The 13369-nt window shown below is 33.5% G+C and overlaps 2 protein-coding genes across 2 annotated transcripts; both read left to right on the top strand.

The window, feature by feature from the left end:
• Positions 1-1513: 1513 nt before the first annotated feature.
• Positions 1514-3412, top strand: LOC102670080 (cytochrome P450 71D10). The gene is made up of 2 exons (XM_006575645.4): positions 1514-2465; positions 2693-3412. Exons 1-2 carry the CDS (start codon positions 1557-1559, stop codon positions 3302-3304), a joined length of 1521 nt encoding a protein of 506 aa, XP_006575708.1. The 5' UTR covers positions 1514-1556; the 3' UTR covers positions 3305-3412.
• Positions 3413-7061: 3649 nt separating this feature from the next.
• On the top strand, positions 7062-13369 carry LOC100811245 (ABC transporter C family member 3-like). Its single transcript, XM_006575644.4, is given in 12 exon segments — positions 7062-7929; positions 7931-7975; positions 7977-9665; positions 9849-9935; positions 10016-10666; positions 10831-10995; positions 11179-11473; positions 11576-11790; positions 12003-12308; positions 12417-12480; positions 12564-12803; positions 12890-13369. Coding segments are annotated over 12 exon segments (4482 nt in total). The 5' UTR covers positions 7062-7329; the 3' UTR covers positions 13015-13369.

The following is a 13369-nucleotide window of genomic DNA, read 5'->3' as shown; positions in this document are numbered from 1 at the left end:
ATTTATACTATGTAAATTGATTTTCTTTTTTTGACTACATTAAATTGATTATTTTCTTTTTTTTACTGGGATTAGATTGATTTAATTTTTTTACTAGGATTAAATTGATTTTCTATATCTCATTAATTACTCCCATGAAAATAGATGTCTTATTAATTCCTCACCTTCATTTAATTAATAATTTGGTAAATATAGTAAATCATGATTTTTTGAAGAAGAAAAGATGTTTCTTTTTTATTGGTTCGCCAAAAAAAATAATTAAAAATCACAATACAAAACAAAAAGAATTAATTATTTTTAAAAAAATCAATACAAAAAAATCGCAACACCCTCTGGCTCAAAAAAAAAAAATAGTGAATACTATTCACCCATTGATACCATATGATGGCAAAAAAAAATCCCTTGACCAAGCTCACTGTACAATGTATATTTTTCACTCTAATGAATTAAAAATATTTTTTCCGAAAAAAAAGCATGTAGGAGTCACAAAATTTTTTTAGAAAATAATTATACACCCCAAAAGTAAAAAATGATTAAATAAGAAAAAAATATTATATATATATATATATATATATATATATATATATATATGAGAGAAATGATTGCAGAATAAAATGATTCTCTATAATATCCCTTAAAGAAGTGATATATTATTTGAATCCTAATTTTAAGTATGAAATAAATTATGTAGATAAATGTCCCACCTTGTGGGTACTTTAGGTCTTCGATGAAGATTTATTACAAATTTTTATAATGAATACTTAACATTAATGATATTATTATGTAATTAATATATATTTATTAAATATATATATGTGACTTTGTTTTATAAGAATCTATATATAAAGATAATGCATGAATATTTTTTTAGGGGGAATATATTTTTTATTTCATAACACATTGAAATGCATGTATATATCAAATATTGCATACTATATAATATAATACTGCATTTTAAAAAATTAATATATTCATTAAATGTATGACTTTATTATATACAATAATATAACTTTTAATATGAATTTTAATATATTCATTAAATGTATGAATTTTGATATATATATATAACATTCATCATTAAATAACAATAATAATTATTAAGTCTAATAGATTTTAACATTAAAATTTTCAATCTCATTAATTTAATCATTCAATATAAAATTATGTTAATTAATTGACTTAAATACATTTTTGTTATTATAATTCAGTGTTTTATTTTATTTTTTTTCTTTCTAATTTTTTTTTTGGTTTTCATTTTTTCAACATATGTTAATTTTATTTTTCGTCTTTAAGATATTTTAAATAATACTTCGAACAGCAAGAATAAATGCTTTAAGTAGTGAAAAAATACAGGGGTTTAAAATTATATATATATATATATATATATATATATATATATATATATATATATATTAATATGCTTTAATAATATACATTAAATTCTGATTCTTAAAATAAATACAGGATTTGAGTGTGAAGATATATTTATCCAATTGATATCTATATATCCATATCCATTTCTCCTTGCACACCTACCTAGGTAGAGATCTACAGTCATGGTGATGGAGCTTCAAAGCCAGAACAACCCTTTCTCTATTCACTTGATTACCTTCTTTTTGTTTCTCTTGTTCCTGTTATTCAAATTAGTTAAGAAATCGAGTTCCAACAACACCAGCAAATTACCTCCAGGACCAAAGACACTACCTCTCATAGGGAACCTACACCAGCTTGTTGGTTCAAAGAGTCATCACTGCTTTAAAAAATTGGCAGACAAGTATGGTCCTCTAATGCACCTAAAACTGGGAGAGGTATCCAACATCATAGTCACTTCAAAAGAATTGGCACAAGAGATTATGAGAACTCAGGATCTCAACTTTGCAGATAGACCAAACCTTGTATCCACAAAAATAGTTTCCTACAACGCCACCAGCATTTCCTTCGCCCCACATGGAGACTATTGGAGGCAACTGCGAAAGTTGTGCACAGTGGAGCTATTAACATCAAAGAGAGTGCAATCTTTTCGGTCCATAAGAGAAGACGAGGTGTCTGAGCTTGTTCAGAAAATACGTGCAGGTGCAAGTGAAGAAGGGTCCGTTTTCAATCTCTCTCAGCACATTTACCCTATGACTTATGCGATTGCGGCACGAGCTTCTTTTGGTAAGAAGAGTAAATACCAAGAAATGTTCATATCGTTGATTAAGGAACAGTTGAGTCTCATAGGAGGGTTCTCTCTTGCTGATCTCTACCCTTCTATTGGACTACTCCAAATCATGGCCAAGGCCAAAGTTGAAAAAGTCCACAGAGAGGTTGATAGGGTGTTGCAAGACATCATCGACCAACACAAGAACAGGAAAAGCACCGACCGTGAAGCAGTGGAAGATCTGGTTGATGTCCTTCTCAAGTTTCGGTCGGAAAATGAATTGCAATATCCCCTGACTGATGACAACCTTAAAGCCGTCATCCAGGTTAGTAACATATGCATGTACCACAAATTTACAATAACTCAGGCAACCTAATTGAATATATAAATGTAAAGATATAAACATTTATAAAGTTATTAAAAAAACAAGGCAAGAAATTGTTCGGCTTCTAACTATTTGAATATAAAGAAGATCAAAGAATTTATGACTTAATTGGTTGTGTAGAAGAAAATGCAAACCACTCCAGATAAATAATTTTAATCCCTTTGCAGGACATGTTTATTGGTGGTGGTGAAACATCATCTTCCACTGTGGAATGGTCAATGTCAGAAATGGTAAGGAACCCTTGGGCGATGGAAAAAGCACAAGCTGAGGTAAGAAAGGTGTTTGATAGCAAAGGATATGTGAATGAGGCAGAGTTGCACCAATTGACATACTTAAAGTGCATCATCAGAGAAGCTATGAGGTTACATCCACCTGTGCCATTGTTAATTCCTAGAGTAAATAGAGAGAGGTGCAAAATCAATGGATATGAGATACCAGCTAAGACCAGGGTCTTTATCAATGCTTGGGCAATTGGAAGGGATCCCAAGTATTGGACTGAAGCTGAAAGTTTCAAACCTGAGAGGTTTCTTAATAGCTCTATTGATTTTAAGGGCACAAACTATGAATTTATCCCATTTGGTGCTGGAAGGAGAATCTGCCCAGGCATTTCATTTGCTACACCTAACATTGAGCTGCCACTTGCTCATTTGCTTTACCATTTTGATTGGAAGCTTCCCAACAATATGAAGAATGAAGAACTTGACATGACTGAGTCATATGGGGCTACAGCAAGAAGAGCAAAAGACCTATGCTTGATTCCCATTACCGTTCGACCTTAAAATTAAATGTCATAAACTATTTAAATTTTATCTTTTACTATTCTCAGCATCTTGTATGGTAATTTGGGCAAACAAGAATATATATCTCCAATGACTTTATGCACTTCATTTTCATGTTCTCTTTAAATAAAATTTATTTTCGTTGTTTGAAATCTGTAGATGCATGCCTCGAAGATATTGTCTGTGATTTAATATTAGCTTGTTAGTATTACTTATTGTATTTGCAATGTAGAGTAACAATGAAATTTTGTTGAATAATCCATATATTCAAATGCGTGGCATACTTCACTTGGAAAATGATGTTGGGAATGATAAGGAACTAGAAGCAGGCAACACAGAAATAGGAGCAGCAGTCACAAAGCCAAAAACAGGGGTGCAAAGAGAAGGAAAGCCCAAGAGGGCAATTTCGAAACCATCTTACCTCAGGTGAGAAATTAGCAGCTGGAATCTTGCTTGGTTGATGCTTGTCTGCTAGCAGGGACAAGTCTAACAAATTATGTTTTTGTAATATTCCTTGAGTACAAAAAGATAATAATTTTGTTACTAGGAACACTACAAATAGTTATGTAAATAAGCAAGCAAGATCAATGAAAATATTCCTTTACCTGAGCTTTCTCTTTTTCTTCTCTTGTCTGGTGGCTCTGGTCCTCGAAAACCAGCTCTTGAGATAGCATAACCTATCAGGGAATGACCTATGATATCTTCGAGGCATGATTTACTGGTGATATTATATGGGGTGGACCATTTGCATTGGTGTTAGGAATTGTCACTATTGATTATGAGGAAGAAACCAAGGTAAAAACTACCTTGCTAAAGTTGGAGTGACTGAAAGTCACTTGCTTAATTAAGATTTGGATCAATCCAACAAATTTCGATACTTCAAATTAAATCATTTTTGGTTTTAAAAAAATTATTTGAGTTAGACGTAAATTAAATTAATTGAAATTTAATATTGGTTGATTTGGAAATCAGATTCGTAATTTTCAAATAGAAAAGTCGCACCGTCAACACATCTACGGCGGAGGCTCGAGTTCCCATGACTCCGGAAACCCCACAACAAAAATGGGAGAAGAGTAGCAAAACATATCTAGGCTGAAAATTCTTGGACGAAAAAACACGAGCGCAGAGCTGCAAAATTGGAAATTAACAACATGGACCAACACTCCGACCAAACCCTATGGCTTTTTTTTCTTTATCCATACTCTCATTTTTCTCTTGACTTCTTAGGAATTTCTTCATGCAAAAAGAACAAAAATCTTATAAGATAAATTTTGAAGCAATAAAGAAACAACATAATAAAAACACAAATGAAGAACAAGTTGATAACTCACTAGGGTGGATTAGGATCAATCCTATAATTCAAATTAAATCAATTAGTTTGGTTCAAAAAAAAATTTGTCATTTGAGTTAGACTTAAATCAAATCAATTGAAATATAATGTTGATTGATTCGGATGTCAGATTCACATTTTTCAAATTTAAATCAATTCAAATTATATCAACTTTATTGGTAGATCTAGGATCATGCATCACTAGAATATTTTATTTTAAAAATAAATTTAATTATTATCTCTATTCTTATATATAAGAAACAAATACACAATTCATCGAGATCAATAAGTAGTTAATCTAGTTAACTTTAATTAATAATATCATAGATTTGAATGTTATTCCAAAAATATTTATGGAATCAAATGGTTTAAGTGGTGGTGGTTGCATTTAATGACATTGTTCATTTTTTAAGGGATAATTTTTTCACCAATGATTTATCTTATTAGTAATCTTTATAATAAATAAGAGTATAGAAGAAAAATGACAATTAATGCATGTAAAGGTGATAATATGTTACTTATATTTAAGAAAAAAACATTTTCATTTGTTTCTTATATATTGGAACAAAGGTAGTAAAAATTATCATGCATACAATAATAAATACATAAATAAAGATATAAGAAGAATGAAAATGAGATAATGAGTTTAAACATGTAAAAATTAGATGTACAAAATATAAAATATTTGTCATTTTATTAAAATAAAAGGATGTAGTTGCTTACTTTCACTTGAGAATAAATTAAGGGTTCAAACACATAAAATTAGGTAGTGCAAAATATAAAATTCTAAGACACATACTAGTGATTTTATTAAATTGAAGGATGTATTTACTCACACTCATATGAATATAGGTCTGTCATTGGATATATATTAAAGCTTAACTTACTATTGTATTCTTTTGAGTCTTTCTTGTATTTCACTTCATTTTGCCTTGAAATCAATATTTATGTTGGATAATTTGATTTTTTTTTCTATTATTACATATAGATGGGATTTTGTGATTTAATTAATTAATTATGTGTTTTTTTATGATTTATGTTACTATTTATTTGGTATAAGTCAATTATAATTAAATACATTATTTGTATTTGATAATAACATTATTTATTAAATTTGGAACAAAATCATGTTATTTTTAAATTTTTCAAAATTATTTTTTTCAGATATTCAATGACTCAAAACCAATCAATCCATTCATCATCAGGTTGATTTAGTTTGGGATAAAAAAAATTAAAATCCAAATCAAATAAAACTAATTAATAAAATCAATTGATTGAATATTATTTTCACCTAAATCCAAACCAAACTCACAGTCAAAACATCCTTACGAGGGCTCGCTCCTCCTCGTGGCCTCACCCCATGTGTTTTATCCTATGTTCTATGGTCTATGGTCTATGGTCACTTTGTTTATTCGTTTGTAATTTTCCTGCTTTTTTTTTATTTCGTAATATACCAAAAAAATAATGTAACCCACCAATTCAAATCACACTGTATATTATTTATTGGATCGATTTTGTCAATGTGTTTAAGATCTTTTAATACCAGAATAGTAAAATTTGTCACGATCACTTTAAAATTACAAAATAATTGAGAGGTAAACCAACATTTATGTTTTAATGTATTAGAGGAATATCATTTTCAATCTCAATAAAATTTTAAAAGTATAAATAAAATATTTAAAGTAATAAAAATATGAATAATTATTTTACATGAATAAGTAGAAAAATGTGTCCTTAAAAAAGTAGAAAAATATGAATAATGCTGATAAAAAATATGAATAATAAATTTATTAAAGAATAACTAGAAATGTGAATAGTCAATAAGGTAATTGATAGTTTGTTGATAATCTCTGTTCTCCCCTGAGCATTTATGAGAATAACGACGATAAATATTTGTAGATGATTATCTTTGTTCTCCCGTGAGCATTTATGAGAACGACGACGACGACGAGAAATAAAGGCGCGAATACATTCATGCATGGTACTCTGTGTAAATTTAACAACAAAATTATAAAAAAAAAGCCATGGAAAAATTAACTGACACTATAAAAAAAAACTATATTTGATGTGATAACTGACGCTATAAAAATATTTACCCTTAATATATTTTAATAACTAAATTTAAATACTCATACTTAACAGATAAAAAAGAATAATTATAAATTTTATTACAATCACAACTTCCTCCTACCAATTCTCTTTCTTTCTTTGTAAGGTAAATTTTAAATATATTTAATATATTTAATATTTTTCATTTAATATTTCATATAGGAAAATTAGTATAAAAAAACACTACTGTATAAAATTACAAAAAAAGATGACGCAAAGAGGAAAACAATTAATTGTAGAAGATCCTGTCATTGAAAATTTGAGATCAAACCTCTCTCTTCAACGTAATGACCACAGAATACGAGTGAGTGTTCTTTTTCAAGCCCAAACTTTTCCGAGTTCATTCCAATTTTCTTCCTGGAAAAGGCACACCCTTTTGTCTCTTTTCCTAATTTCTACCTTGGTCTTCTCCGTCAACACAACTCCACTCTTGCTCACCACGTTACCATCTTCCCAAGGAATCCCCTCTTTGACTTCTCTTCTCTACACACACTACTCTTTATTTATAACCTCAAAAACTTCATCTTCCACATTCCACAATATCTATTATCCCACAACACCACTCCTTCCTAGTTCCTAGTACACTATGTTGTCACTTTCCAACGTACACCTTTCCACTGCCGTTCTGCTCAAACCCATTTTCCTTCATGGCTTGTCCGGTTTCCTCCACCTTCTGTTGCTCGTGGCGGTTGTGCTGTCATGGGTTTGGAGGAAATTCACAGCAGGTCCCGGGGATGAGTCTAAGAAGAAACCCAACAACTCCCTCTTCAAAACGACCGTTTTTTCTTCTCTTGCTCTTTCCGCTTTCAATTTCCTCCTCTGTTTCATTAACTACTTCTACTGGTATACAAGTGGCTGGTCAGAAGAAAAGCTCGTGACCCTTCTGGATTTGGCGCTAAAAACGCTTGCTTGGGGGGTTGTTTGCGTCTGCTTGCAAAAGGGGTTCTTCAGTTCCGGCCAAAGAAGGTTCTCGTTCTTCTTCAGAGCCTGGTTCACTTTCTACCTCTTTGTTTCTTGCTATTGCATCGTGGTGGACATTGTTGTTATGTCTGGGAGACGCGTTTCTCTGCCAACACAGTACTTGGTTTCTGATGTGGTGTCCACTTGTGTTGGTTTGTTCTTCTGTTACGTGGGGTACTTTGTGAAAAACGAGGTTCATGTTGATAACGGCATTCATGAACCTCTTTTTGAATGCTGATTCCTTGGAGTCAAAAGAGACCAAGGGTGGGGGACTCAGTTACTCCTTTCTCATATGCTGGAATTTTGAGCATTCTTACCTTCTCTTGGGTGGGTCCTCTTATAGCCGTTGGTAATAAGAAGACCCTGGACCTTGAGGATGTTCCTCAACTAGACAGCAGAGATAGTGTAATTGGTGCTTTTCCAACTTTCAGAGAGAAAGTTGAGGCTGATTGTGGTGGAATTAATAGTGTCACCACACTGAAGTTGGTGAAATCGTTAATAATTTCAGCATGGAAGGAGATTCTTATCACAGCTTTTCTTGTATTGTTAAACACTTTGGCTTCTTATGTTGGTCCATATCTCATTGATGGTTTTGTTCAGTACCTCGATGGACAACGGCTGTATGAAAACCAGGGGTATTTTTTGGTTTCTGCATTTTTCTTTGCAAAGCTTGTGGAGTGCCTGACCCAAAGGCATTGGTTCTTCAGGTTGCAGCAAGTTGGACTCAGAATCCGAGCGCTGCTGGTAACGATGATTTATAACAAGGCTCTGACCCTTTCTTGTCAATCAAAGCAGGGTCACACTTCTGGGGAAATAATCAATTTCATGACTGTTGATGCTGAAAGAGTTGGTGTCTTCAGTTGGTATATGCATGATTTGTGGATGGTGGCTCTGCAAGTTACACTAGCCTTGTTGATTTTGTATAAAAACCTTGGGCTGGCTTCAATTGCTGCTTTTGTTGCAACTGTTGCTATTATGTTGGCAAATGTTCCATTGGGATCATTGCAAGAGAAGTTTCAAAAGAAGTTGATGGAGTCAAAAGATACAAGAATGAAAGCCACATCTGAGATTCTAAGGAACATGAGGATCCTCAAACTACAAGGATGGGAAATGAAGTTTCTATCAAAAATAACCGAGCTCAGGAAAAATGAGCAAGGTTGGCTAAAAAAATATGTTTATACTGCAGCTGTGACCACATTTGTGTTTTGGGGTTCCCCCACATTTGTATCTGTGGTTACTTTTGGTACCTGTATGCTTATGGGGATCCCCCTTGAATCAGGGAAGATCTTGTCTGCACTTGCAACATTTCGGATTCTTCAAGAGCCCATTTACGGTCTTCCAGATACAATTTCGATGATAGCACAAACTAAAGTTTCTCTTGATAGGATTGTGTCATTCCTTCGTCTTGATGACTTACGATCTGATGTTGTAGAGAAGCTTCCTTGGGGCAGTTCCGATACAGCAATTGAAGTAGTTGATGGAAACTTCTCTTGGGATTTATCTTCCCCTAGTCCAACTTTGCAAAATATAAATCTTAAAGTTTTTCATGGGATGAGGGTTGCTGTTTGTGGTACTGTTGGATCAGGCAAGTCTACTTTACTTTCTTGTGTATTGGGAGAAGTACCAAAGATATCAGGCATCCTTAAGGTTTGCGGAACAAAAGCCTATGTTGCTCAATCTCCATGGATACAAAGCGGCAAGATAGAGGATAATATATTGTTTGGTGAACGCATGGATAGGGATAGGTATGAGAAGGTACTTGAAGCGTGCTCCCTGAAGAAGGATCTGGAGATTTTATCATTTGGTGATCAGACAATTATAGGAGAACGTGGAATAAATTTGAGTGGTGGACAGAAGCAAAGAATACAAATTGCACGTGCACTTTACCAAGATGCTGATATATATCTATTTGATGACCCTTTCAGTGCTGTGGATGCTCACACAGGATCTCACCTCTTTAAGGTAATTTGGTTTCATTATTTTGTTTATCATGTGCAATATAACCTGAGCTACTATATTTGTTTGTGCATTGCAGAATACAAATAATTTTCCTTGATTTAACTCTTTTGAAATGTGGTTCTTCCAACAGCATGACTCTAGTTGTAGTATTTATGTAAGTGAACCTTTCTGTTTTGTGTATGGCAGGAATGCTTGCTAGGCCTTTTATGTTCAAAGACAGTGGTTTATGTCACTCATCAAGTGGAGTTCTTACCTGCTGCTGACCTTATATTGGTGAGTGGATTTATAATTTTATTGTTATTAATGTAAAAATAGATTTTGTTTTTAATCCATCTTGTTATCCTTGTTGTTAGGTCATGAAAGATGGGAAAATTACTCAATGTGGAAAATATACCGATCTTCTTAATAGTGGTGCTGATTTTATGGAACTTGTTGGTGCACACAAAAAAGCTTTGTCTACACTAGATTCATTGGATGGAGCGGCAGTATCTAATGAAATAAGTGTGTTGGAACAAGATGTAAACGTCTCCGACACGCATGGTTTTAAAGAAAAAGAGGCTAGCAAAGATGAGCAAAATGGTCAAACAGACAATAAAAGTGAACTACAAGGCCAGCTTGTTCAGGAAGAAGAAAGAGAGAAAGGTAAAGTTGGGTTTTCAGTCTATTGGAAATGTATCACAACAGCATATGGAGGAGCTCTTGTACCATTCATATTGTTGGCTCAGATTCTTTTTCAAGCTCTTCAAATTGGAAGTAATTATTGGATGGCTTGGGCGACTCCCATCTCAGAGGATGTGCAGCCACCTGTTGAAGGAACGACTCTTATAGCAGTCTATGTTGGTTTGGCCATTGGAAGTTCTTTCTGCATCCTTGCCAGAGCGATACTTCTTGTCACAGCTGGTTATAAAACAGCTACTATACTCTTCAATAAAATGCACTTCTGCATTTTCCGTGCTCCAATGTCATTTTTCGATTCCACTCCAAGTGGACGAATCCTTAACAGAGTATGTATTTTCCATTTTTGTCATAATTTTTAGAGATATGATTTTTGTGTCTTAAATAGCATTTTCCCTCTAGATTAATAGTTCCCTGATTTTGTTAAATGTTTTCAGCAACTATAAATTATATAATATTGTCACTTGTGTCTCTTCCTGTTGTTCTCTTGCAGGCTTCAACTGATCAAAGTGCATTGGATACAGACATTCCTTATCAAATTGCATCGTTTGCCTTCATTTTGATCCAGCTTCTGGGAATTATAGGAGTGATGTCTCAAGCTGCATGGCAGGTTTTCATTGTCTTTATACCTGTGATAGCAATCAGCATCTTGTATCAGGTATTAATCTGACCATGTAACTACTGATAATAAGGTGACATATATTTCTTGCATTACTTGCATCCTTCTCTGTCAATAGCCTTAACAGCACAGCTTATGAACCAAACATATTTTGCAAAATTGACACCATTATACAATATTACATGATGATATATAACATCTTACAAGCTTATAATATTGCAGCAATATTATATTCCATCAGCCCGAGAACTATCACGCTTAGTTGGAGTCTGCAAAGCCCCAATCATTCAACACTTTGCTGAAACAATTTCTGGTACTTCAACTATTAGAAGCTTTGATCAGCAGTCAAGATTTCAGGAAACAAATATGAAACTGACTGATGGATATTCTCGGCCAAAGTTCAATATTGCTGGTGCCATGGAATGGTTGTGTTTCCGCTTGGATATGTTGTCTTCTATCACATTTGCCTTTTCCTTAATATTCTTAATATCTATTCCACAGGGATTCATAGATCCAGGTGAGTTATTCCTATCTGTTACAAATCAAAATTTAATCTGCTAATCTAATATGGAATTGAACATAATTGTTTCTCTTTTATAACTTTTTTGTGATTTTGAAGGCCTTGCTGGTTTAGCTGTTACATATGGACTTAATTTGAACATGGTACAAGCTTGGATGATATGGAATCTCTGCAATATGGAGAACAAAATTATATCAGTAGAAAGAATACTTCAGTATACTTGTATTCCTTGTGAGCCTTCCCTTGTTGTAGACGATAATCGGCCAGATCCTTCTTGGCCTTCATATGGCGAGGTTGATATACAAGATTTGAAGGTAGTTTGAGCTATTATATGTTTATGATTTTGTGCTTTTGTTTTCTTTCATTTTTCGGTCAATTGATTTATGAAGTTCATATCAAGGTTTTCCTTTCCGTAATGGCAAGAAATTAGCTTCTGAAACAGAAAAATCATGCCAACATATTTCATAGCATAATTTTTACCAGATGTTTGTGCGACGTTTGTAATGATGTCTTGCCCATGATGAAGGTTCGTTATGCTCCACATCTCCCACTTGTCTTGCGCGGTCTTACATGCAAATTTCGTGGAGGACTGAAAACTGGCATTGTTGGGAGAACAGGAAGTGGTAAATCCACTCTCATACAAACACTTTTCCGAATTGTTGAGCCTACTGCTGGCCAAGTTATGATTGACAACATCAATATCTCTTCAATTGGACTTCATGATTTGAGGTCTAGACTAAGCATTATTCCTCAGGATCCAACAATGTTTGAAGGGACAGTGAGAAATAATCTGGACCCCCTGGAAGAATACACTGATGAACAAATTTGGGAGGTCGGTTGGTTTTTTATGTGGACACTAAGTTTTGTTCAAAAGATTGTTGTATGTGTAATGTTTCACCAGATTTGTATTGCGTTCACTTATTTACATTCTTTTAAATAGGCCTTGGATAAGTGTCAACTTGGAGATGAAGTTAGAAAGAAAGAAGGAAAGCTCGATTCCAAAGGTTTGTCTTCGATCCTTATTGAACTTAAATGCATAGTGAATCTAACCTTGAACTTATTGCTAATGTTGAACTTGATGTTGTAGTTACTGAGAATGGTGAGAATTGGAGTATGGGTCAGAGGCAGTTGGTCTGCCTTGGCAGGGTGCTGCTTAAGAAAAGCAAGGTTTTGGTGCTTGATGAAGCCACTGCATCAGTTGATACAGCTACGGATAATTTGATTCAGCAAACTCTTAGGCAACATTTCTCTGACTCTACAGTCATTACCATTGCACATCGAATAACTTCTGTTCTAGACAGTGATATGGTTCTGCTTCTCAGTCAAGGTTAGGAAAGGATGTCATTCTTCAGAGAACTTTGATATTCTGTGCCTTCATGTTTCGTTGTCTGATTTGGTTAGGCATTGCTGCAGGACTTATTGAGGAGTATGACACCCCAACAAGGCTGCTGGAGAATAAGTCATCATCTTTTGCTCAACTTGTTGCTGAGTATACCATGAGGTCCAACTCCAGTTTTGAGAAATCTGATGATCATTGATTGAAACATACAGAAACAGAAGTTTGTTGACAATGACGAAAATCTGGTGGATTACATGGATTTTCTTGTTTTATTTATAGAAAAATGGATTTTATAAAATAGGGCTTTTAGCTGTGAAATACTCTATTCTCTTTACAAGGGTGAAGGATGAAATTATTGTGGTAAGATTTATACAAAAGTCAAATAGAAAATCGAGTTGGTTTTGATGCATTCTTAGTATGTGTAGACCAAAGGCAGTATAATGTCCTCTAATTAGTCAACTCGATTTAATAAGTTTCGAAAGAAGTCATATAAATTGTCTCACATTGTGAGAACTCATAAGATGTGTTCTATGGTATTTCCTTCTTTATGTCTA

This window comes from Glycine max, chromosome 2 (assembly GCF_000004515.6).
Source record: "Glycine max cultivar Williams 82 chromosome 2, Glycine_max_v4.0, whole genome shotgun sequence".
NCBI lineage: Eukaryota > Viridiplantae > Streptophyta > Magnoliopsida > Fabales > Fabaceae > Glycine > Glycine max.
Note: the sequence above shows the minus strand (reverse complement) of the source record. Positions and strands in the feature narration are given on the sequence as shown.